This window comes from Notolabrus celidotus, chromosome 13 (assembly GCF_009762535.1).
Source record: "Notolabrus celidotus isolate fNotCel1 chromosome 13, fNotCel1.pri, whole genome shotgun sequence".
Classification (NCBI taxonomy): Eukaryota; Metazoa; Chordata; class Actinopteri; order Labriformes; family Labridae; genus Notolabrus; species Notolabrus celidotus.
In genome coordinates this window covers 12,561,582-12,588,531 of record NC_048284.1, presented here as the reverse complement: position 1 = coordinate 12,588,531, position 26,950 = coordinate 12,561,582, and the positions used below count along the sequence as shown (strand labels likewise).

General features: G+C 41.3%; 1 protein-coding gene across 2 annotated transcripts in view; it reads right to left on the bottom strand.

The window, feature by feature from the left end:
- utrn (utrophin) overlaps positions 1-26,950 on the bottom strand; it is a 281,528-nt gene that overhangs the window by 154,420 nt on the left and 100,158 nt on the right. For both annotated transcript variants that reach the window (XM_034699118.1, XM_034699119.1), the window contains exons 51-55: positions 26,436-26,653; positions 26,205-26,322; positions 23,313-23,518; positions 22,253-22,407; positions 21,092-21,281 (exon numbers count right to left, since the gene is read on the bottom strand). In XM_034699118.1, the coding sequence (XP_034555009.1) occupies positions 21,092-21,281; positions 22,253-22,407; positions 23,313-23,518; positions 26,205-26,322; positions 26,436-26,653 (887 nt within the window). The remainder of the gene's footprint in view (positions 1-21,091; positions 21,282-22,252; positions 22,408-23,312; positions 23,519-26,204; positions 26,323-26,435; positions 26,654-26,950) is intronic.

Here is a 26,950-nt window from a genome sequence, read left to right as displayed (position 1 = left end):
ATTTACCTCTTTTTCCCCTCCATACGTCACTGGCCTGATTTGCACAATCAACCCGGGACTTCAGTCTGCGGTCGAAACGCAGACAACAATGGGGCACAGGAACCTTTTAGTTCAGGGTAAAGTAGTTCTGGGGGCTAAAAGACCCCGGATTTCTTGGTCGAAATGCACCTTTAAGGTGGATGTATGTCACACAGGTGGATACACATTGCCCATTAGCAGGTAGGCAGAGCAGCAGGTCAAAGCCCATGGCCTCATTAAACTCTAACCACCAGCCCTGAATTGGCCCTCTTCTCCACAACAGCTTACCTTAAAAAGAATTTAAATTGTGCTTCCCCAAAGTTGGATCCTATCTAGATGATTAATAAGCATGGTTTCACGCAACTACAGCTTAGAAGCAAATCATTCTCTGGCTGCTGGTGAGCGGCCAAGCCACAAAGCTTGTTTGTTTGTTCTCATTTTTTGTTTCAAAGAAGAAATGACAACAGTATAGCCTGTTCCTCTCTTTATTTCCCTTCCTTAAGCATCAACCAATATAATGTAACATCTGCACCCTTTACACAAACTTCTTTCAAAGTCAAAGTCTCAAACCCATCATACATAAGTCATCAGCTTTACAAGAGAACGCAGACAATCCTCTGTCTACAAAAAGGCCTCTAAAAAAGAAATGACCACACACAAACACACACTCACACAAAGGCACAGACTTTTTTTGGCCGAGTCCCCCCTTGTGTCTAAAGCACACAGGGTTTTTCAAGGCCACTTTGCAGTGAGTCTCGGAGAGATGATCTAATTACCGTCATTAGCGACATCTAATTGGGGCTTTAAAATTAAAAGATTAGCTGTGCCGCTAACTGTGCTAACCTATTTCAGGGTATCAGAAAGAAAGAGTAAGAAAGGGAAAATGGAAGAGGGAGGGAGACAGACAAAGAGAGAGCATGCACCAGCCCATCTCAGAAAGTGACTTTGATTCCGGTAATATCATTTGCCCCTTTAACCTCGTAAACAAATGCACAGAGGGAATTCAAAGCAGAGGAGAATGCAAGCATCTCCCCCTGCAGACCTTTATCCTCCCTCTGGGCCTCTTCCCCTCCGCGCAAATTAACAATTGTTTTAATCCCCTCGTTAATTCTTCAGACAATTGCGCAAAATGTGAGCATGTTTGTGTGTGTTGCCCACTGAGGGTCCCTCACACCCTTCACCAGATTAGTGGAGCTACTCTCCACCAAGCAGCGCCCACAGCCTCCAAAGGTAATTGCTTTTTAATTAAGCCCCCGGCGCTAATCCCAATGACATTTAGGAGGCACGGACTGGCACATGAACACACAAACACACACACACACACTGAGCGGGTGACAGAGACTAAAAGATGGGGAGCATTCAACAGGGCCCACCCAGCTGTAAACTGGACAAATGTGTAATAGGCTTTTGTTGGTGTTTCTCTTTTGTCCACAGTGGGAGGTAAAGCAGGCGGTGAAAATGAAGACGTTCATGTACTGAAGCAATAAATGAATTTTCACCCCATGCCCACTCTGAGAATATCCTTCAGACTGAAAATGAGCGCCTGAATCATTTCTGTACAGTGTGTGTGTGTGTGTGTGTGTGTGTGTGTGTGTGTGTGTGTGTGTGTGTGTGTGTGTGTGTGTGTGTGTGTGTGTGTGTGTGTGTGTGTGTGTGTGTGTGTGTGAGAGGGAGATATGGTCTCTCCAGTGACCCTGAGGAGCAGAACTCAAAGATGGAAAAGCAATTCTATCGACCATCTCCTCTTCATCCTTTTCTTCCTTTGTCTGGCTCTTGTCTCTCAAATGCTTCATCCTCTTTCTTCCCATCGTTTTCCTCGTCCATTTCCCACTTACTCCTGCCACAACATCCCCCCCTTTTTTGTTCCTTCCCTCCTAAATGTCATGTTTATGTTTCTCTTCCTTCACCCTAGTTTCTTGCTGTAAAATAAAACCACTTTAGGCAGCCATCTTCCTTTCTGCCATGACATTTCTTGAGTCACCCGTCTTGCTTTCATGACAAGGAAGCCAGACTCATCTCTCATGTCCCTCTTTTCAGACATTTTAGGTGATAACTATGAAATACGCTGAACCAATGAACACCCGCACTCTCAGTACTGTAGTAAATCTAATTTGATTCCTCGTCGCATCTACCCGCTCTGAATTTTTTCTTTTGAAGTCTGCGGTCCGACGTGTGAAGGTAGCACTCAAGTGGAGTTAAAGCTTCTGTTAGACTGTCTTTCACAAATATGTTCATTGCTCACGCTGATCCTCTCCTGTCTCCTCTGATCCCTCGCTCAACTTTCTTTCTGAATATCAAACATTTGATGGAGCTGTCTCATGGCTAATCTTTTAACCACGTTGTGTGAAAACACATTTCTGTTTTAAAGCGTCTTTCTAGTTTTACCAAAAGCTGCTCTACATGTCAGAGACTTGAACTCTTTGGGGCGAAAGCTACAATTTTCAAACATATTCTGCTCAGTATTTGTGTGAAGTGTTCTGACTACAATCACAGGGATCAGGCTCTTTTCTAAGCTGTTTCACTCAGTTGTGTTTTTCATATGACTCTGCAGGCTATGCCCTCATGCAGATTACAGACTATATATAGCAAGATTTATCTTTAATCTCCCTGTGATATAACAGCAGAGAACGTTTTCAGATGCTCTTTGTTTTTGAAGCCCCAATGTATTTACCTCCAAGGGCACGCTCAGCGCACTATGTGTTGCTTTTCTTTGAGCAGCTTTGGTTTCATATGTTTTGTCAAACAAGATTTTCTGATGGTACTCTAATTAAGGAAAAATAAATTGTGAAACTGCTGACATATTCCTTTATTCAATCAAGAAAAAGACCTCCATAGAGAAGCATCTCAACAGTTTCTTTATTTCCCATGTTTAAAGGGAGTTTTTTTTTCTCTAATATCACAATCAAGGTGTGAAATCAAATAATCCTGTAACTGAAAATTGCAAGGTCTCAAATCCCACATGCGCACAAAAACCGACACATCGGCATGATTCAAGTGCTTTCTTTTCATCTGTGACTGAAGAGACATGATGAAAATCTGAAGCAACACGATCAAACGACAAAGATGATAACTCATTAACTGTCAAACAATAGCTAACATTAGCATTCAACGGATATTACAATGGATTTATAATAATAACAACAGAAATATTAACCCTATGAGGTCTAGGGTATAGTCGGCCGTTTTTGACTCAATTTGATTTTACTTTTAGATTTCCCCTTAAAAACTGTTTTCCTTGCCTTGTTTGGTGGCATTTTTTTCAGCACAACCCAACAAGAATGACTATGCAGTAATTTTTTCATTTTGATACAAAGTAACTTGTAAAATAAAAAATATATATGTTCAAATTTAGTAAACAACAAAGCCATTTACAACTATTGACAATAAATACACCAAACACAAATCAAACGCGCACCAAACATGACGAAAAAAGGCCGACATTAATAATTGATTATATCCCTCAAAGTCTGGACTTTACACTGAAGTTGGAACGATGACTAATTGAAGTTGCGTCTTCCTGCCACATGATCGTGAATAGCATACGTGATTTTGACACGCCGGTGCGGAAATGGACCCAGGAGGGTTAAATAGGATGATGTTTGCCAATGGTTTGCTGTAGATTGTTATACAGAGATGTAGCATGTAGTCATTTGCTAGCTAACTTTATCTTTGATATCATAGCAAAGGTATAAATATCGAGCAAACAGTAGTGAATTTTGATAGTAATACCTGATAAGAGTGAAGGCATACATTTCTAGCTAACAATAATGAGTTGCCAAAATTATGAAGTTAGCTAACTTAGGCACTTGACTAACGGTTTGCTGAAGATCACTCAATATAAACCTGCTAAGCTAAGCTTAGCATAAAGCCACCTCCTAGCATAGATTGTATATAAAAAGAACGTCATCTTGCTCAGCTCAAAGTGAGGCTGCCACTAAAACTGCTCCCCCTAGTGGCTGGCTGTAGTATAGGTCAAAAACTCTGTCTCGCCCATTCATTTGAATGGGGCTGATGTCAAACTTTAAAAGATGAATACACGTCGTACAAATGTTTCTCACATCCATATGCTGTGGTGATATGTAGTTATTATTTGACTGTTTTGTGTTTAAGGCCTCTTTTTCTGAAAAGTTTCTCTTCCATTAGTTATCAGAGGTTAAAAAACTGGGTTTAACATCCGGTTTTACTTTGATTGACAGCTGCCGTAGAGAGAAACTCCGTAGGACCTCGGGACACTAAGCTGTAGGGCGGAGCTTATTACCGTGGAAGCACACAAATTCCCTACTGCGCAGACTCTGGCTGCAGAAAATGTACAAGATGGCAGCTTTCTGGAATGGAATATTTTGGCTTCAAAACCGTACAATGGGAAAAGTCGGAGCGACACTGTCCATTATATATACAGTCTTTGCTTCCTAGCTATCGTTAGATTCATTAGCGATACCTGATATGAAAGCAAAGGTTTGCATTTTCTAGCTAAAGGTAATGAATTCGCCTAAACGCTTATATTTGCTAACTTAGCGCTTGACTTGGACAGTAAATGCAAAGCTGTAAACACTAGCATACAGCCACTACCTAGCTAACATCATCATTAGATGGCAGTACCTGATATGGCAGTAAAGACATACAATTCAAGCTTACAGTAATGTTAGTACTCAGTTTTCTTCAATGCTAATGTTGGCTACGATTAGATGCTGTTCAAGGGTAGCTAATAGTCTATTAACTGTGCTGTTTTAACTTTGTGCGGCCTGATGTCTCCTCACATTCAGCCCATGTTTTTCAGATGGATGATTTATCTTGTGGCAGTGAAAAGGTATCATTTTGCATCCGCATTTTCATTTGCTATCATGAGTGTGATGTCAGAGGAAAATATCTAGTAGAAAATGTACATAGTTAGTTGTCACTGTAAAAGACAAACTCTCATCAGCCACTACAGAATCAAACTAACAAAGAGGCACTCATCTTGGGAAGCTGAATCAAACAAACTTAATATCATTCATTGAAACTGCTCCCCCACCGAGGATCACACCGTTCATAATTAGATCTTGCCGTGTCAGAGAAGCACTTGATCAATTTTTCAGCAGCATGTAATGATCTGCTTCATAAGCGTTGCATCACAGCGGTCTCAAGTAGCATGTAAGCCATCTGTGTGAGACTTGGGGAAAAGACAGGCAGAAGGTTTTGGGGAGGATGGGAGGAGAAAAAGAGGAAGAGCATGAATGATTAAAGAGTGGCATGCGAAGAGCAGATGAAGGCATAAATAGAAAGAAGGATTTGAGCCAGAGCATATGCTAACTTGAGGGGTCGTATTAGGGAAATTGGTTCTGAGAGGAGTGCTGATAGAAGAAGACAGGTGTGGTATAACAGAAAAGCCTGTAGCTTCCTGACTGCAGCTAAAAAAAACTTTTTTCAATCTAGTTTTTTTTTAGCTTTTGTGTGACTTCAAGGTTTGTTAATTAAAGACATTTCCTCGTCTCTACAGAAAGGGCAACATCCGTAAACAGAAAGACAGCCAAACAAAGACATCAGCACAGATTTGAATAAGAGATTTGAGGAATGATAAATCACAGAAAATCTGCACTGTCTTCCATAAAAAAAATGAAGTTATTTCAGCTCAGTGCACCCCGAAAATAAAATACAGAAGCACTGAGACGCAGCAGGAACAGACGCCGTCTTGCAGCAAATGAGCCACTTGTTTTTTAAGAATTAATTACCCCAAACAGAAGAGGAAAGTTACAGTGAGGACTGAGAGACAGAAAAACAAAATGATTTCTGGAGCAAATCTGCATAACTGTTATGTGGTCAGTCCTTCTGATTATTATTCTGGACAAATAATATCGATCGAGTCTGTCTGAGGGACGATTACACACCATAATCTCTCCTCCAATAGAAAACTGTGATATCTGTTAGCCCCTTCAGAGGTACAGATGCTCGTATACACATTAAGAAAACAAATATGAAGTGTGATTCAGCACCCTGTTTGTGTATTTATTTACCATCAATATTGGCTGATTTGGTGCGAGCCTGTCGCTTTAGATTGATTGTCAGGCCAAAAATAGACAAAGCAGGAAAGGAAAAATGATTGCACACTTTATTTTATTCCTTCCACTCTTCTGTCACCCCTTGGATAACACCCAGACTGTGTGGCAAACAGTGTGGGCGACAGTTGAGGGGGAAAGCGAAGGTCAGAGAGACTTCAAGCTGGCAACAAAATCACTGCCTCTCACTGCCTCCAGGTCACTGTGACCCTTCTTCTCTCTCTGTCTACAACTTGTAACATTTATTTCTACAGCACTCCTGCTCTACAGGAAGATATATTTATGAGATAAAAACGAGGAGAGAAAGGAGGGCAGAAATAGTGAGTCGAATGCATGACTATGGGGTATTTGAGCCCCCAGGACATCTTTATCTCTATCCCGGCTCAATTTGGTGTTATCCGGCGTGAGGAGTCTGGGTCGGCCATTGATCATGGTGTCAGGTGAGTCTGGGAGTTCTGGCCAAGTCTGACTGTCTGCAAACAAACAAGTCCCCCCAGCTCAGTTGGATAATGAACACTGGTTCCTTTAGGGCAGAAAGTATCTGGAGCAACACATAGAAAAAACAGCCACGGAACGAGGAGTCAGCATTTTTTGGGTAGGGTCTATTTTTAACTCTGTCAAACAAATTCCTAAATTTCCTGATTCCAGTTGCAACTTTGACAATTTGACTTTATTTTACTCAGTAAAAGTGCGTTTCAAGATGTTTGTTAGCTCATGAAAAGCCAAAATATCAGTTACAGCACAAAACTCCCACTGACACCACAAGTTGTGATAAAACGGTTCATTTAGGATTTTCAGAAGCGTCTCATTTGCTAGTCGTTAATTCTTAGTCGTATAAATTCCAACTAGTCGACTCATCTAAAAGGTAAGAAAAAAACACATCAAGCATGATTTTTTTTTCAACACGACTAGACATGACATGCAGTTTCCTTACAGCTGTGTCGCTCTTCTAATACCATCTGTTTTCAACAGGCAGAGTTTGCAATTCTGTAAGTTACCAACTACTTGAGCTACTTGGGCTCATCCTACAGCAACTTTCCTAGTTGTGAGTTATGCCTTTTAACCAACATGCACAAGACCTGCACCGTCCACCTCTGCTGGTCGCTAGTCTCAAATTAAAGTCTTTTCAGTCAGACCAGCACTTCACAAGGATTACTTACTAGATAGAGTTCTACTGTTTTCTTTAAATGCATGTTTATAGCCTAATGAGAGCTGTTAAAAAGAAGCACCTCCAGACTGGCTATATATCCAGCATGCTTTTGTGTGGTTTACTTCTTGAAGGCTATCTTCAATTATCAATCAATCAATCAATCTTTATTTATAATTTATATAGTTTAATAAAGCGCCAAATCACAACAAACGTTATCAGGTTTAGACCGTACTCTATGTTATCTCATTAACAAAGACCCAACATCAAGACAGGATGAGATCCAGTCCCATCTTACAGACAGGACTCAGTCAGATCTCATCTTACTCTACCATGAGCAGAGCACTTTGCAGCATTTAGCAAGTTACAGCGGCAAGGAGAAAACTTCCTTTAACAGGCAGAAACCTTGAGAAGAACCAGACTCATGTTAGACAGCCATCTGTCTCAACCGATCTTCAGGGTATAATACGTCTCTCTCTGCATTTTATGCTTGCGTGTTGGTGAATAGGATGCAGCCCACTTTTTGGGTGACAAAAAGTGTATTAAAAGTATATCTCAGACGGTGGTTCAGTCGCACACCCATATGGCGGGGGGCTTGGGTTTCGATTCCAGCCTGCGGTCACTTTTATGCATGTCATTCCTCCACTCTCTAACCTGGTTTTCACTCTACCCACTGTCCTAGCCTCTCCAAATAAAGGTGTAAAAGCCCAAAAATGTATCTAAAATGCATCTCATACATCATGCTTTCGAACTAATACTGAGAGCTGTGATTGCCGTTGAAGTCCTACTAACAGTACTATACTAACTATTAGGTTGCGCAATGAACCACAGTTTCTTTGTTATCACGATATGAACGTTTGCATTGCAAAAGTTAGTTTTCTTTAGAAGTGAAAACATTTTTTTTCATGTAAACAAGCTTTAGTTTTATATTTTGCAAGTGTACATTTCCCCCATTATGATGGAGGTGTTTAGAGGTGTGTTATGATGCAGTCCCATGAAGCTCAATCTACCCTTAGATTAATTGATGGCAATTTAGTGGAAGAAGAAAATAATTATTTGTGTTTCTACAATCAATGCAATCACACTTGCATATTATTTTATGCATGCATAATAATTATAGCACTCTGTTATATAAATAAGAAATATAGCTCAGCATCAATTCCTCCTCTTCTCCCCTTCTCCCTGCAAACTGTTGTTTACCGTGACCATCACATGTTGAGGAGCTGGCTGCTTACAGAGCTTTCCAGCACCATAAAGTCCATCTGATGATGAAGCACACAAGCATCAGCAGGTTTAGCTCGCTGTTGGGACTTGCCTGAAAGCCTCTAATGGAAGTGTGCGCACACAAAAACCCCATCGATATAGTGCACAAAAACACCAGCCTAACACGCACATGCATTACTGGCTGGATAAATGGGCTTACGGGATGTAGGATGTGAGAGAAATGAAGTAGAGAGAGGCGCAGAGGCTGGGCTGGAGGTCTTTCTCTTCTTTTATGTTTCAGTCTAGTAGTATGAAATGTAGATTATCACGTTGTTCCTGTACTCTTAAAAATGGCATTTGTCAATCACATGGCGAGTTTGGGTCAACTGCTGCAGTTGCGGCGGTTGAGAACAAGAGAGTGGCGTAACTCTGGGCTGTATCAGTGATTTAAGTGCCTCTCCGAATCACCACTGCTGCCAATAGGAAGTCCATCAGCTGTGATTTACATATCATGCTGATTGGGAGCAGAGTCTCATCTTCATTTCCTTTTATTGTTCCTGCTCTCTTCTAATATCTTCCTGATGAATTTAAATGATCTACATCCATGAATCTGTTTCCACATCATTCTGCCGCCTGTGACTCATCACTTAAGTGAGCTGCAGAGTAAGGAGTATGTGTGCTTGAGTTGGTAAGTGCATGAAGTATGAGTGCAACACAGAACACAATGCATTGTGGGCAGGTGTGTCTAATGGGTCTAAGCATGCATGGAGGAAAAAAAATTGGGATTTGAGCATGAGCCAGGTAACAGAGGAGGGGGGTCTGCCTGCACCTGAGGCGCTAAATGCTAATGCTAACACGTGCTAATAACCCAGAGGACCCCAGTGGAGCTGAAGGACGTGGAGGTCAGACAGCTGGGCTCGGTGCCCGCGCCTGAGTCACCTGTCCTGGGATAAGAGTGAGCCTCCAGCAAAGGTGTATGGAGCGTGGAGGCTACGCTATTTGCCAGACAAACAACAGGGAAGACAAGGCATGACTCCACACTGTTACAGCTCCAGGGCTGTTCAGAAATGGGTTTTGGATGCACACACACACGCAGAACACATTGTAGGAGCCGGTGGCAAAGTAATGAGAGTAGGAGGACACTCCTCAGGAGAGAGGTGGGCCCCTTCAGCCAATTCTGGGCTCATGATTACACACACAGAGGAGACAGAAAGGAGCAAGAGTGAGGGGAGGAAATGAGCTCAGTGTGAGCTAACCAGGCAAACTTTTTACTTTTTAAACTTCTCGTGTCACAAGCATGCGAGTGGAAAGGAACACTGAAGAGCAAGGACACCAGAGGAGAGAGAGAGGGGGTAGAAGGAACGACGAGGGCGTCGGAATGATTCAGGGCGTGTCACATTTAAATTAAAGGGCCGACAGCTTTAACGGCAAGGAGTGCGATTCTGAGTTCTTCACATAAACAAAGCCTCAGGGGGGTGCACTGTATGGATGTAAAATTTCTCTTAATAGCCCACAACCTCATTAAACATTATTGCTTCAAATCGGGAGAGTGGGAGAAGAAAACAATTTACACACCGAATAATAGACGCAGTTCTGGAAAGCGTTGAAAGTTAAATGGTTTCCGCTTCCGAATACTGCAAAGCTCAGTATTATACATCAACATAATGAGAGCCATTAAAGACAAAACGCGCTCACATACACCGAAAAATCTACCAGCCAAGCACGATTAACAGAAAAACACCACTGGGACGGTATGACTCAGTAGATTTTACAAACTTCCCATCATTCATAGCTTGGTGAGTTCTAGACTGCCACTATTAAGACATAGTGGAGACCGACATGACGCAGGTCAATATGTTTTAGAAGACAGGCTGTGCTTCTTATAATGAGACTGCCAGGAGTGAAATATCGTCTGTATGTAAAACCTTTATGTTGCCGAGCATGATGATGAAAGGAGAGATGAAGTGGCTGAATTTTATTGATCTTTCTTTCAGTAACAGGATATTCAGTAAGTTTCCCAGGAATATGATGAACATCAGATTTTAAGCTCCCTCACTTACAGTAATTACAGCCGTTAGATTTAGTCTAAATCAATATCAACCTGATTAAGAAAGGGCCGCTGGATTGTTTTAGAGCTGGTTAGTCAAAAAAACAAAACAGTCAGGCTGTTTCAGGACAAACGCAGTCCTAAAGCAGAAAGAATGACCGGACCCCAGAGGTTAAGCCCCCGAGCAAATCCATCATCCAGAAGTCACTGTTACAGTCAGGCAGAAAGAGAACGCACCACAGGGAGGCAGGGCAAGCCCGGCATTACTGATTCCCCTGAGGGAAGGCCAAACAAAGCCCAGATGACTGATGCAACCCAGGGGAGGGTAATCGAGTGTGGTATGACTGATGCTTCCATCTGCCAGGTAAGTAGGAAGCACTTGTTACTAAGGATGGCTGAACAGAAGAGACATGTGTGATGCAACTCCAGAGTTGAATGAGTTTATAACAAAAGAGGGTACAATCAGCGGTGTTGCAGACTCTGCCCGTGTGCAGGGCTTCAAGAAGGATCTGATCCACACGTTTAGCCCAAGGCAGAAGCATCAGCACCTGCGAGATAGAACCTGAGAAAGGGCAGGAAGATTATTAATGCCTAATGCTGTGCTTATTGCTCCTCCTGCACTTTGTTTTTTCATTAAGTCTCACTTCCCTTTATTTCCTTTAACCTCCATTTCTATTTTAAAAGAAGAAGATGAGGTTCACAAAATGTTTCTAAGACAGTAAAGGCGCTGCACACGTGATCACGCTTCAGTAAAAAAACAAAGAGCACTCGATAGATTCAGAGTTGAGCACTTAGAAAATAAGGGTTTATGGATTAAGAGTGGATTAAGTCCAAACGCCACATGTTTGTCGAGGCATGATTGATGCTGGCGAGCAGTCAGGAACTAGTCAGATGTGTTAGTGCCTCACTCTGTCAGATCTCTCTCTCTCTCTCTCTCTCTCTCTCTCTCTCTCTCTCTCTCTCTCTCTCTCTCTCTCTCTCTCTCTCTCTCTCTCTCTCTCTCTCTCTCTCTCTCTCTCTCTCTCTCTCTCTCTCTCAGGAAGGCAACGTGGTGCAACACGGGACAGGAGGGACTGTGATGATGGAAGAGTGGCACAAAACAACACCAGATCTAGCAGCAGGTGTGTCCTCTGAGGTGAAATCCATGCAGCTGAAATAGTTGTAAGAGTATACAGCGAACATAAAGACAATCCCTCTTTTTAAAACTCTTTCTGAGCGAGTATGCGAGGCAGTTGAGGTGATAGTGATTCCAGCTGTCTTGTCAACACTTCTCCCACAGAGGAACACAAGCCCCCTTCTCACAAATGCAGTTTAAGCTGCCTCTTGCAAACATGAAGCACAAAAAAAAACAACGCACATACTCCCAGAAACGTAGCTCGACACGTACTTTTCAATGCCTTTGTTTCTTTGTTGATCCATGCAACACTTTAAAGCCAGAGCTCACTTCAAAAAATGACAGCCTATAGTTGAAAATATAGAGTGTGCACACACACCACATCAGGGATTCATTGTTTGAATTTGTTCTGAAGAAAAGGTGCCAAAAGTGCAAAAAGTCAGAAAGTCAGGAAGGTACATATTCAAAATGTCACACTGTGGAGGTGACAGGATCCCTGCAAACAACAAAAGAATGTCTGACAACCAAATGCCTCATGAATAAAAGACAAAAACAACAGGAGAGATATAAAGATGAGGGGATGGGCGAAAGAAAAAGCGGTGTAAGCCGAAAACATGCACAAAACAGCAAAAACTTTGTTGCTACCTGCTGGAACAGAAAGACCCAAGCCTTTTATAATAGAGGAAATAACCTCAAGAACTCATCAAAAAGCAGACCCTCAGACTCTGAGGAGATTCACCTAAAAGAACCCTCATCAGCAAAAGTTTAAAACTGCTTTCAATCCAATTTAGTACAGGAAAAAGACAATAAAAAACAACAGCAGAAACTCTCCATCCTCCAGCCTGCTCCTCCTCTCCAGGAGTCCACGTACCTTGCAGAGTTTCTGGTAGCGCGGTGAGGAGATGGCCATCCTCTGGAGCCTGTGTAGGAAGACCACCACTTTCTGGAGGGAGGTCCGGACCATGGCCATCATCTTAAGACTGCTACAACTCTGCAGCAGCCTGCTCCTGGTCCGCATGCTAGCACTGCCCTACCACGCTCATATTGTTCTCCCTCTCCCTCTCTCCCTCTCCCCTAGCCTGCCGTCCAGACCCCAGCCAAGCTGACGTGATGAGCACACACACACGCACACACACACATGCACAGACACAGAAAGAGAGAGGGGAGAAAAAACTAAACACACATACACACACACACACACACACACACACACACACAGGAGCGTACTCAGCTCAGCATGCCCCTGTGTTTCATCACATATACACACGCGCAACACACAGAGAGTGCAGCCTTACTTCTCTCTCTTTCTCTTTACAAACACTCGGGCACAGCTCTCAGCATGCACACACAGACTCACACACACACACTCGCACAATGTTGCAGGCGAGCAGGACAAGACGAGACACTCACTTTCTCCTCCACGCGGACATTCACACGCGCACCCCGACCGCAGAAGAAGAAGATGAGAATCACACAAATCACTTGTGACGGCCCCCTGCAGAGTGAGAGGAGGGTGACCAAGAGAAAAAAAGGAAATGAAGGAGAAGGAGAAAGAGAAGAAAATGACAAAAAAGGGGAAAAGATGATTGGAAAGTGACAGCCAGCAGAGAGGAAGAGCAGAAAGGAAGGTACGAGTTGCACAGGACGAGAGCAGGAGGAGCTGGTCGAAACGCGGATTACTTTTTACTGCCGGTGATCCACATACAGAGAGAGAGAGAGAGAGAGAGGGAGAGGGGGGAGAAAAGAAGGACAGAGGGAGATCAAAAGCAGCGGTGTAAGAGACGACAAACACTGACTCCACCGTGAAGGGAGAATGACATTACGCGAGGCAACAAACAGATCAATGAGCGAGAGACGGGCAGAGAGAGGCAGCGGCGGAGTGAGAGAGCGAGAGTAACAGAGAGAGAGAGAGAGGAGACGGAGGGAGAGAGAGGCGCACAAATGAGATGCACGCATATAATACAGTTACAAAAAAGGAGGAGTTATTTCAGGACCAGGGTTCCTGGAAGTGAATGTACCATACATTTTCTGACTTGGCAATGAGACTGACTGTCAGAGCACTTTCACAGCACAGACGAAGACAAACACTGACAGCATGAGTAATACTCATGAAAGTATTCCATCATCAATTAATTCATATCAGGTTAGGACAGGAATACTAAAATAACAAGCCATGAGGATGTATCTAAAAGTAAATCATCACACAACTAAATCATGAATGCCTAGTTGTGTAAACATGAACTAATCAATTAAATAATGTCTCTTAAGTCACCCTTTAGTTGCAAATTAAGGTTACACAATCGAAATTGAACCAATGGCCAGAGGAAGAAAACCAGGCTCTGCAAGCAATGCAAGGAAACAGTACCTAGGTCCAAAACGACTCCTGTAATTACCACTAATCACCACAGGTGTCCCCAAAGAGAGCCAAACAGAGAACTTCAGAACTGCTGCTTTAAGTGTCTACTGTATAAGCCATAAATAAAGAGTCTACAATTACACCTTCAACCTAATTTATACTTCTGGACCAAGCGACAACCTCCGGTCTCAAACTATGAAGCCCATGCGGAAGTGTTATAAACTGCAATTCATTGAGAATCCACTTGAGGCTGGCTGCAGAAACACCGGAAACCACATACACACCAATTAAAAAAAGACGATCTTTGCAGCATTAATAAACATGTTTACAGCCTGGTTCAAAAAACAGCTTGGCTCTACGTAACTAATTTCTCTATCGGCACACACTGAACAGGGGATGAATTTTTTTATAATGCGATGGTTCAGAAGATAGTTTTTGCCCAAATAAGGACATGACTGACTTGACTCCTGGACGGGAACACATAGCTGTTGGCTAGGAGGCTCAAACTCTGCCCCTTTACGTCACACTATGCCTGGTTGAGTTCCACATTTCCAATATGGCTACCGCCGTCGATTTGCTTCAAAACAGCGCTCAGAAAAAGATGGGTGACGTCACGGATACTACGTCCATATTTTATACAGTCTATGTTCTGGACACAGATTTGCCGTAGCATACGCAATAGGTCTGCGTAGCCCTGTAACTTCAAAGATGCATTTGCACGTAGCCTTACAAGAACCTCCTCAAAAATGAACTACGCAGACCACAAGCCCTGCGATTGATGCGCCAGATAGCATCATATTTCCTGCCTTTATAACATTTCCATTATTGTGGTACATCAGCCATAAATTCCCTCTCCTCTGACATTTTCTTATTTGAAATAATTGCATAACACACTCAGATACAGTTGCCATTTTCCTGTGCACAAACAAGCAAAGAACGTAGAAGGACTGGAAACTGGTGATTTGACTTGCATCGAAACTGCACTGCCGACGAAGCGCAAGTAGTACTCTAGACAGCGTTAGCCACTACTGCGGCGTAGCTCTGGTGTGGAATCAATGCATAAGTATAAACCAGGCTTTAGGCTTCTATGGTTACTGTAGTGTTTTTCATGCATATACTTGTGTGATGAAGTAACCATTGACCCCCTTTGTGCATATTAAGAGTTTTTGCATTTTGGCCGCTGCCATCTTGTTTTTCAAGGTCAGGAGTGAACATATTTGTGAGACAGGGTGGATGCAAACTAGAATACCTCTTGCTGAAGGCTTGTTAATCACATCTCATTTACTCTTCAATCAACACTATGCTGCATTGACGAAGACTTCAAAACTGAATTACCAAAAAGAGGGTAACAAATTACTAAAAAGTAGGCTAATTTTTCAGGTATATCTTACATTTGTACTCCTTTGCATGAGTCGGCTCCTGCTGGCCATTAGCTGAAATGCATGTTTACAGCATTTCAATCTCTATTTTTGAAGAGGACATCATAAAAAATATCACATTTAGAATTGACAAAAAAGTGTTTTCAAGTGTTGTTTTTGTGTGATGCAAATGCAGCTTCTCCAGGGATGTGCATCATTAGTCAACTGAAGGATTCAACATCATCCCGCCATTAAAACTAACAATTATCTTACATACAAGGTGCAAAATACCAGTTAAATGTTGCATCTGAGCTGTAGTGCAGCCACCTGCCACAGGCCGGGGCTGTAGCTCCGGTCGATGGTGAAGTGGGATTACAGCACTTTTCAAAACTATGCCAGCTTGCAAGTTGCAATCTGTGAGTCAACAAGTGTACCAGCTGAGAGTTAGAGGTGATAGACTGAAGTCTCAACTGTCAGAGGAGAATGTTCATGTGTTGATGTTATAACAGTTGAGATGGCGTGTGAATGTGAATGTCCTGTGCACTGGCTATTAAAAGTGAACCGACGACAGCATGCTTTGATTTTACTCATCAAGTAAATTGTGCTGAATTTAGCCCGTTCTCTGGGTGTTCTCTTACCTCCAGATGAGTCGACTACTGTGAATTTAGAGTCCTGTTTAATGCACAGGGAGATCAGTCGCTAAGAACACGCTTAGTGGACTTACTGAAACTAAAAGGAGAAGTGGGAGTAAAGTAGAACAGTGGGAGAGAGGGTGGGATGGAAAGGTCAAGGGAAGACAAAAAGGCTTTTTAAGCATTTTTATCGACAGAAAGCAGCTAAATCTCTAGAGAATGAAGCGCATAAGAACCAGAGAGACAGCTGGAAGAGAGAAACGTCAGGAGAGGATGGAGAATCACAGAGTCCGGTAAAATTAGAGTAGGTGCACGATCAGCAGAGATTATCATAAAGCACCGGCTCAGCTCCTGCAGAGCCACTGACCACACAGTGTTACACACAGGTGCATATATTAAACCTTTTCTTGTTGTCTCTGAGTCTCTCTGTTGACTTTTATTTGAAGTGGTGCTGAAAAAATACTCTTTCTTTCCCCCAACCGCAAGGCGGGAGGCATTTATTTGAAGTGAGGATGAAAACCTCTGTATCGCCCAAGTGCAGCACGCTTCACACTGACGGTTCCCCCGTAAATATGAGTCACACATTTAAAATAAGCACAACCTGACACAAATATACCAGAGGTTTGCTTGTTGCAGCACTTATGTTCACAACAGGATTCCTATGTGTGGTGTGTTTTTTTACAGATGAAGGGAGACTTCAATTCAAGGAGGGGGGAGGAATACAAAGAAATTCCTTTAAACCGACATGCAGATTATCGACCCAGCCAGCCAGAGTAATCATCATTTACCAACAGGCTCATGCACAGATATATACACACAATGTTTCTGTGAGAAGGGATCATGATGAGCTTATTGGAGAGTACTGTTTAGACAAGGTTTAACTGGCTACAGTCTCTCCACACTGTATTGACTTTGCTTCATAGTCATAAAAAGGTAGCATGAGTGTGTTGTCTGCTCAGACTTAACAGCACTGTCAGAACCAGGTCTCCACTAAGAGGCTGTGGGATGTAAAGATGCTTCTGCTGCCCACGTAGCTTTAGTCAACAAACACAAGAAGGAACATGTAAAATCCATCCAAATGTCAACAGTCAAACATGGTCACGTTAGGCTTAATGAAAGCCTCAGCTCCAGGCGGGGGGCTACTTCTCTGCATAATACTGCTGTTTCATCTGTTAACATTAGTGCACAAACATTGTTAGGTGTGATGGATGTAAATAGATGAAACACACACCAGCTCTGGTAATACATAAGTGATGTGACATTACATACCACAAGATAGATAGATAGATAGATAGATAGATAGATAGATAGATAGATAGATAGATAGATAGATAGATAGATAGATAGATAGATAGATAGATAGATAGATAGACTTTGTTGACCACAAATTAGCAAAAAGTGGTTTGTTTCTGTCTTCAGTTTTACAAGCTAACAAAGATAACAAATATATTCAAGCTAGGTTTCATATGTGTTACAGTATTCAATGTGCTACAGCGTAAAAGCATGCAAATATAAAGGGTTTAGTTATAGTAATTATTCTGGAAAAAAATAATAAATGCATCATCGGTTAAAAAAAGAGGACGATCTTGGTTATCTTGTTTTTAGCTTTAGCCTGTAGGCTTAAGCTAGCGTAAAGAGTGGATAGGGGACACAGCTAGCTTTGCTCTTTTAAAAGTCCTGCAATTAACCTGGAAAAAACTCAAACACTCCAGTTAAGAGGTTGTGTCTTGTTTCTTCTAAGCACACATAACATAAGAAATGATAAAGTTAAAATATGTTTGGTTAAGCTGGGAGTTTGCTGCGCTAATTGTTTCTTAGCTAGCAGGAGTTTACTGCGAACGAATGCTATGTTTTACACTTAGCCAAGCGCACATACACACATAAAGTAAATTTACTTTAACCCTCCCGTTACGTTCATTTCTCTGGAACAGCACTAATGTTCCTGGGTCAATTTGACCCGTGGCATATTCAATTATATAAAAGTGTCAGAACCCCCAACAAAAATCCCAATACACATTTTTTTTAACCTAATTTTTAACTCGATTACTAACCATTTAAATCAAAATTTAGTCCATTGGTGTTCTTTAATGCTCACAGATCATGGTTCAATGAGGATAACTCACTCGTTTTTCATTTAAATTCATGTTAAAACTTTTTTATAATGTACATTGGAAAGCCCTAAATATATATACAATAGTTTTACATGACATAGATTTTTGTTTATTTTATTTATATATGTATATATATATATATATATATATATATATATATATATATATATATATTTATGAAGTGATGTTGATAAAATTTACACAACACCTCTTCTGTCACATGCTGCCCAGATTTTTATGCTGCGCTTAGCTAGTTTAGAAGACATATATTGGCCTAAAATAGACTTTAAAAAGGGTCAATTTGACCCGCAACACAACAGGAGGGTTAAGGAAAAACAAAAGAAAGTAATCAGTTTTCTTATCTGTAGAGATAAAAATGTTCGTTTATGAGCTTTTGTTGAAAGACAAATTCCAAACTTTGGACAGAGCTAAAGCTAGCTGTTCCTCCTTTCAAGAGATCTTATGTTGAGCGAGGAAAAGTTAGTAACTAATTTCTATTTCACAGACAAACGAGACAGATGAATCATTATATTGTCTCAGTCTAAGCCAAAAAATATTCATAACTCCAAATTAGTTTTAACCACCAAGACAGTTTGCTTTTAACAAAAGTCAGAGACACATGCGGTCCAGCATATCATTACTGCATCAGCATGGTATGACTTCTGCCTCTGCATTTCAGGAACTTCATTAATGCGCCTCATTCGTATTTGTCACTGCGTCCCATTATTCAGTAACTGTAGGCTTAATATGAAAACAGCAGCCAAAGTGACAGCAGCCTGTGGCCAAAAATTGTGATTAAAGTAACTCGACACCCAGCAGTGGCAGAGCAGTCATTCTGAGTTAATAATAGACCTTCTGTGTCAACACACGTCCTCTGTAGCTCAAAGTCAGTTTCATTATCCTACCTTCTAGGCCTGAGTGCCATCAGTCTCACTGAGACAAAGGGATGGAAATTAGCTAAAAGAACAAAAACAAGGGAAGGCAGAGTCCATTGACCGGTTCAGAGAGATGCACTGATCTGTTGAGGCTCCAGATGTTATCCTCTGACTGATACTTAAACTTTCTAATATTTCCCATACACTTAACCTTTGAGAGGACTTTGACAGACTTTTTAGGAATAAAAATCCAATAATATAAAGAATGTGTCCTTAGAAACTCTGAAAGGGCTTACGATGATGGATTATGTTTGATACAACAAATATGGATTAACATAACAGGCAGAGAATTTCTTCAGACTAGAGATGTTAATCATTAATGGAGTAGCGATTAATTGATTGTTAAGAACTTACCGAAATGTGCTTTTTGTCGTCTTATATTACATTCAGCTATGAGGGAAGTTACACTATTAAAGCATGTTTCAATGTGAATCAGCTGACTAAAGGTGTTGTGCATCGCAGAGACTCTCCAGGTCTCCCCAGTGCTTTTAATGTGGGGTGCAATAAATACACAACAGTGTCCAGCAACGACACAGACACACAAAGGTTGAGAACTTAACAAAGGACATTCAGCCAACCTTATTCTGCTGAAAATCCCCAAAACACATTCAGTCATTGGTCAGTCATCATTTCAGTCTGCTGTTCCCACAGACTGGAATAATTTACAGAAAACTTTAAAGCTGGTCCACTACATCTCAAAATCAGTCCTCAGGAACTCTCTCATGGACACTCCTGCACCTGCTTTTAATCCTGGACTCCTGCTGTCTCTGTTCGTTATTTTCTCTGTTCTGTCCTGTCATGTTTAACTTGTCTTTTAAGTTTTTACCCCTGTGTTTATTTTTATCATTACTGTTATCCCTGACCCTTTACCCATCAAAAGGCTGTGCCTATTGCCAGGTCGTCACTGGAAATAAGAATTTGTTGTTGGATGGCTCTGATGTGGCTTGCAGATCAGACACAGAAAACTGGACACTGAGTCTGAAATGTGTTTCTCTTTAGTTCTCTTGTTGCAGTTATTCTACATATTGTAGTCTGAGCCTTCACTTTATATGACTGTTTGTTAGCCGAGATTATTTTTAGGAGCCTGCTCCAACCGTTGATATTCAGCATGTTAACATTTTGTACCCCTTTCTATCATCCATATTCTTGTGTTGCTGTGGAAAATGTGGTTTAGGTTTTTAAAAAAAAAGCATTTGGTATTGTTTTTGTCGAAGGAAACATCTACGATTGTCAACGTTTCCAAAGATAGATCACGGAGAACACTTAAAATTTGCATCCCTACTCAAGACAAAGAACAAATCCAGCCAGACCTCGGAATGAGCTGCTGAAGTCTTTTCATGTCACGTCCCCACCAAGGGAATGAATTCTCCCAAATCTTTGTGGGCACTCATGCAATTTTTCAGTGTCATTTTCTCTACGACCTTGGCCTGGTTCTTAATAATTAGGAACAAATGGGAGTACTATCAGCGTGGCATTCATGAAAATGAAACAAAGAATGTGAACTGAAACCTTCATCTCTAAAAGATGTATGACACTGCAGCATTTTCACAGGGACGACTTGGATGCACATCTTCACATCAAATCATTGATCATTTCTAAAAGAAACAAGGTTGTGTAAATGAAAACTCTTCAGTGTAAACTCCTAAAGACTGGAGAGGATAAGACTGTCAGTGAAAGACTTCAGAGAACAATGTTTAAAATGAAGCTTCGTCCTGGTTTTGTCTTTTTAAAGGTTGAGGTGAAGTGATTTTGGTTTCAAAACGTTACATAAAGCACAAGATGACGTGCGTCAACAGATCCCTGGGGAAAAGTCTGTGCAAATGACAAGTGTGTGAGCCCAAACACACACACACACTCACAGAATTCTTAAGTAGCATTGGACAAGGGGATCAATGAGTCGCGCTCAGTGCATACAAGCACTCACCTGCCCTCTGTTCGCCCTCCCATTCACACACCTAAAACCAGCAGCTTTGGCTCACACACACACACACACACACATATGCACACATGCTCTGACTCTTTTCAATTGTTGAAGGATGCGTTAATGAAGGATGACACTGAGATAATAGGCTTGCACCTGTGAATAGATTACACACACAGACGATCAAGCGCAGTGTGAGCGTCTTTCTCAGTCCTACCTCCAGTTGTCTCCTCAGCTCCTTGGTGTGGGCGGACTCCTGCGACGGGTCTTCCCTCTCGGAGGCATCGGCCAATACGTTGACTGTCGTCTCTGCTTCCTGAAGCCATTTGAGGAAGGACTCGAGCTCTCTGAGGGACATCTGAAGACCCTTTAGGTCATTGTCCAGCTGGGCATGACGGTCACTTGCTCTGCAAAGGATTAATATGAGTTAAATATCAGACTGTGGGGGAAACAAAAATACTTATAATGATGAAAACTAAGGAACAAGCAGGTTGTTACTGCAGAACTGAACTCTGATAGGACCTCTCCACTCTCACCCTAAGGAGTTCTTTCAATGTATCTACCTGCTCACTGTGCCTTTACCTGATTCTTAAACAGCTTCTTATCAAAGCAATCAAAATTGAGAGAAATGTTTGACTTTTAAGAAGTTTTTTCTCAGACTCTACAGTTCATACTTTTTCCATTGCAACAACTAACTCTGCAGCCTTTCTAAAATCAGTGCGCTTAGCTGTTATCACTCACATAAAACTGAATATTCCCACCAATGGTGAAGTAATGCAAGGTGAACAGGGATGCACAAATAACCGTAGTAGGTCTTGGATTTTATGCCTTGTCACTGTTGAGGTCGATTTGACATTTTTTCCTTCATGAGTCTTCAAACTCTTTTGCATCATTGTTGGTTTTTTGCACTGCAACGCCTTTTTTTTATTCAAACCAAATGTGATTCAGCATTTCCAGCACTCAGTGTCCTCAGCTTGAAAAAGCCCTAAGCATCTACAGATTTTTTTATCTTAGTGACCTCAGTTGAAAACAGTTCAACTTTTAGAACGCCGCCGTATTCATTAATGTCATGTCTTGATCACCCACCAATCAGAATCAAGAAGGGGCGGGACTTCTGATATCAACTTTATCAACAGCAATGGTAGAGGTCGGAAATGTAGTGGGGCAACTATCATAAGCCAACAACAATAAATGCTGGTGTGAAGCGCTCTAAAATGAAGGTCCTGGGTGCCCTCAGCGTCCTGCTATAAGAAAACAACAGCCTTTAAAATGCCACAAGTGACCAATCAGAATTGAGAATTCAGCCAAGCCATGTAATAAACCTGATCTTATCACAGTCAAACTGTATGTACATGTTAACAAGTGAGTTAATGATCACCTATTGTTGATGTTGTTCCAGGCCGCATTGTGTGCATCTGTGACCTCTTTGATCCTGCGGGTGTCATCAGTGGAATACTCCTGCAGAAGATGATTGGACAGCTCGTTGAAGGCCGCAACTGGAGCCTGGCCTCGGCCCAGGTCTTGGAGAAACGCCTGTGAGACGATCAACACGGAGGCATTAGGATCCCGGTGACACTGAGAGTGTGACAGATGTGACTGAGCCACTCTGTGTCACCATGAAGGGCGCTGCCGGCAATCCTCTCTTAGGGAGGGTTTGTTATTTATTTGCATGCAGTGTTTTCTGTGTATTGTGTCCTGGTATCTGCTTGAGTTAGACAAATTGCTCTGCAAGAATATTAATGACCTATTATCTTAACTAAATGCAATTAAATTAAACTTCAGGCACTGGAAACACAATGGAATTTGTTTCTGTTCTGCTAAGCCTCCTGACATTGTTAGTCTAACCTCTACTTAATTAAGAAGGTTACATAAGAAGCAACTATTATTCATAAGGCCACATTGTTATTTTAAATTAAGCTTTAACAAATACACCATCCATATTTGACCCCGAGGCTACTGCTTTTCTAACAAAAACAGGTACACTGCATTATTTGAGATAGATGATTACTCATCATTACAGGACCACACGTAGCAGGAGCAGATATGTGTCTCCAGCATGCTTGATTCTGTTGCACTCAGTTGCCCCCTAGTGTTTGCTTCCTGTAATGAGTCACCCACAATCATGGGGCATAATTTGTTTCCAGAAACTCTCAAGGATTCATCATTCCAAATTAAAATGATGGATGATGTGAGTGTGTGGATGTTATTAAGGTTCAAAGTGAGACTACAGAGAGGTGATTTCGTTATTTCCACCTTGTACAGACTTATAAAGCGCTACAAAGGACTTCTAATAGTTCATAAAGATTGCTTCACTTTTCAATTTTCCTCTACATTAAAAAAAAATGAGCGGACAAATTCCCTCTCTGCAACGACAGGGACACAGAAGGACATGCATTAGGACATGTTGATGAAGCTCAGCGGTGACACTGTCTCCTGACCTTGTTGTCAGCAAGCTGTTTAGTCAGGGGATCTCTGGACTGCTGAAGGAGGTTGTGGAATCGTCCTTCGTTGTGCCCAATCAGAGCGTTCACCTCCTTCCTTTGCTCCTCCCACTGGTTGCTGTGGCCAATCATGTTGTCCAGCTGCTGGAGCCGTGCCTCGACGCCATACTGGGTGCTGTCCCACTGGCTGCGTACCCTCTCCACTAGTGACAGAGACAGATGGGTACACCAAAAGGTTACAAGTAGAAGTGAGGGTACCTTTAAAATTAGACATTATAAAGCAATATACTGTACAATATGATAAACCAATGGATAAATATAAACCAGTTAGATCAAAGTATGCTCCACTGAAACACTTTGGAGTAACTTTTATGTACTATTACATTGCTGTGTTAAATACTAGATTCTAATTGGTCAATACTCTGTAGCAGCAGTCTGTTATTTCTCATCAGCACACTGTAGCAATGGATATGATTGATTGATTAGGTTTATTTTGGTCTGCATCAACATGACCCTCCACAACATAGGAGCCATGTGAAAATTACAAATAAAAGCAAAAAACACAACAATCACTGAGGGATTCATCCAGAAAATATATATAGACATAAACATACAAACACATATCGATATGTACATGCATACTTACATAAGTACATTCATGCATACAGATAAACATGCATACACATCCACATATATTCTAGCCAATCACATGCTGACCAAAAAAGGTGTAGGCCGAAGCCAAGGCTTATCCTGCCTACCCTTTTACATAACTTATACCGTATAGGCAACATTGTGCAAGTAATTATGTTATTTTATAACAAAGCAATCTTCAAAAGTTTCATTTAGAAACAAACAAAAAACAAAAAACATTTAAATCTCAAATAGCTGCAGTTCAGAAATCTTAGTGAAATCTAATTTAAATTAAAGTTTATACTGCATCCATATATTTATTTATCTGTTTGTTTTTAAGCATTTTTTTTAAATATTGCTCTAATCAAAGACTCCAGTGGACTTACTGTAATCATATCTACCCATCAAACACAGTCAAGTTTTTAATTTTATGTCTGTGTGTTTATGGTGCAATAAAGGAAAGAGGTGACACAGCAGAGAAAAGGCAGGAGAGGTTAAAGACACAACAACTGGTTGCTGTGACAGAGTAATCCACATTTGGAAGTAAATTCATTCTGAAAGTACCCCGAGTTAATACTGAACTGGGTCGATCAGCATTTTCCATTGATACCCCTAAATCATGGAACACCTTCCAACAGACTTTAAAGTTGATATCCATTCCATCTTTTGCAGAGTTTAATACTTTGATGTCTGACCACTGTGTTTCAAACTGTATCTGTTTTAATTAATCTATTATTTTGTGAATGATTGTGTGTGTTTGTTTGTTGTTTCTAATGTGCCTGTGATCTCGACGACATTGGAAATGAGGGAAACCTTAATGTCTTTTTCGAGAATAAATAAAGGTTTGGAATTGAATTGAATTGCTTGAACTCTTAAAAGAACACAGGATAGGATACTGCAGTGTCTAGATGGATAATAGGAAAAAAATGTCATAGACTGTCAGGGACCAAGCATAGAAACTCAGTTCACCTTACTTTACTTCACCATTGGAAATGAGGGAAAACTCAATGTCTTTTTCGAGAATAAATAAAGGTTTGGAATTGAATTGAATTGCTTGAACTCTTAAAAGAACACAGGATAGGATACTGCAGTGTCTAGGTGGATAATAGGAAAAAAAAATGTCATAGACTGTGTCAGGGACCAAGCATAGAAACTCAGTTCACCTTACTTTACTTCACCATTGGAAATGAGGGAAACTGCAATGTCTTTTTCGAGAATAAATAAAGGTTTGGAATTGAATTGAATTGCTTGAACTCTTAAAAGAACACAGGATAGGATACTGCAGTATCTAGATGGATAATAGGAAAAAAATGTCATAGACTGTCAGGGACCAAACAAAGAAACTCAGTTCACCTTACTTTACTTGGAAAAAATCTGACTAAAGTAAGCAATGGCAGCTAAGTGAGCTTCTTTTAAAAAGTCTACACTACTAAGAACACAGCTCCATCTCTAAATATCAATCAATGGAAGACGTATGACCACATTTGACTCAATAAAATCATGTCTGAATCAATATGTGGTGTTCAATTAGTAGTAAGTAGACATGTAATCAGTGGGATAACGTAAAGTAAGCAGGTTGATGTAGCTCTGCGTCTGGGTCCTGCTCACCCTGTCAGGGTTCCAATCTGCTAAAACAACCTACAATTCTACAATTCTACAATTTCATTTAGCAGACGCTTTTGTCCAAAGTGACGTACAACACAAGCAAGAATTTAGACTGGAGGGAAAAACCTTACTAAGTGCCACAAAGTGCTTCAAGTTGATTGGCCACAGGTTCTGCCATCTAGTGCCAGAAAAAGTGCCAGGTTTTTTTTTAAACATAATGTAGTCACAGCTAATCACAACAAATAATTCAAGTCAACAATATCGTTCAACATTCAGCAGCATTCAATATTCAGTGCTAAATATTCAATAAGAGCTGGGTTTTAGACCTTCTGATTCATTCTACCCCTGAGGACCTGCTCACTATACACTGTCCCTTCATTATACAGTGTCTTATCAAATGTTTTATCAGGTGACATATTTTTCTTACTTCACTCTATTTGGATAGTTCCTTATATACAAACATGCAGGGTAAAATGTGTCGGGTAAGAACAAAATTGAACTTAAATAAAAGCAGAGATTGACAACGATAGAAACCATTTGTAAGAAAAAATAATTAAAGCAGCGACAAGAACAAAATCTTAGAACTTGATGGATAAAACAAGTAAACGAATCATCAAGGAAACTCCTAAAGCAGCCGTCCAACTGTATACATACGTTTTTCAGTTATAGATGTCCGCACATCCAGGTTAGAGGTCTTGTTTTTGATGTTCTGTGCCAGAGTGAAAATGTCCTCAAGTTGGGGGTGACGCTGTTCCAAGTCACTTTTTGTTACCTGGAAGGATGAAGAGCAAACACACGCCGCAGAAAGTCAGATAAAGGATTATATTTGTTTGTTTAATTCCTTAATAAAAGGGTAACTGATCGTTTCTGCTCCCCATGTCTTACCTGAAGTCGTCCCATAGTGGTCCTGATCTCTTCCGTGTCCCCCACCGTGACGATATTAGACTTGAGCATCTGTGTGATGAGGAGCAGCCAGTCTGCCAGCTCGGTGGCCGTCTGGTTGAGGTCGGTGGGCGCCACGGTGTCGGGCGTGTGCGGGGTTTGGTAGTGAGGGTCCTCGCTCACCAGGCTGGCCATCTGCACGGCTGAGGGGACCGGAGATACTGGAGAGGCGGCGAAATAACAAGAGCAGGGAACTCAACGGGAAGCTGTGTTGACATATCGAGAGTTCATTAAAAGGAAATGATGCAACTAGCATTAAAGACGTTGGGGGAGAGAGGGGGTGCTGTCAGAGAGCTCTCAGGAGAAAGTGGCATCACACCAAATCATGATGAATGAGGCACTGGGGTTTGTTTTAGCACAACCAGGACTTTGTTGCTCACCTCTTATTTGTTATTTCATCATGCTCTAAATTTAGCGAGGACAATAAGAAATCAGCACCTGCCTTTAATACGTGTTTA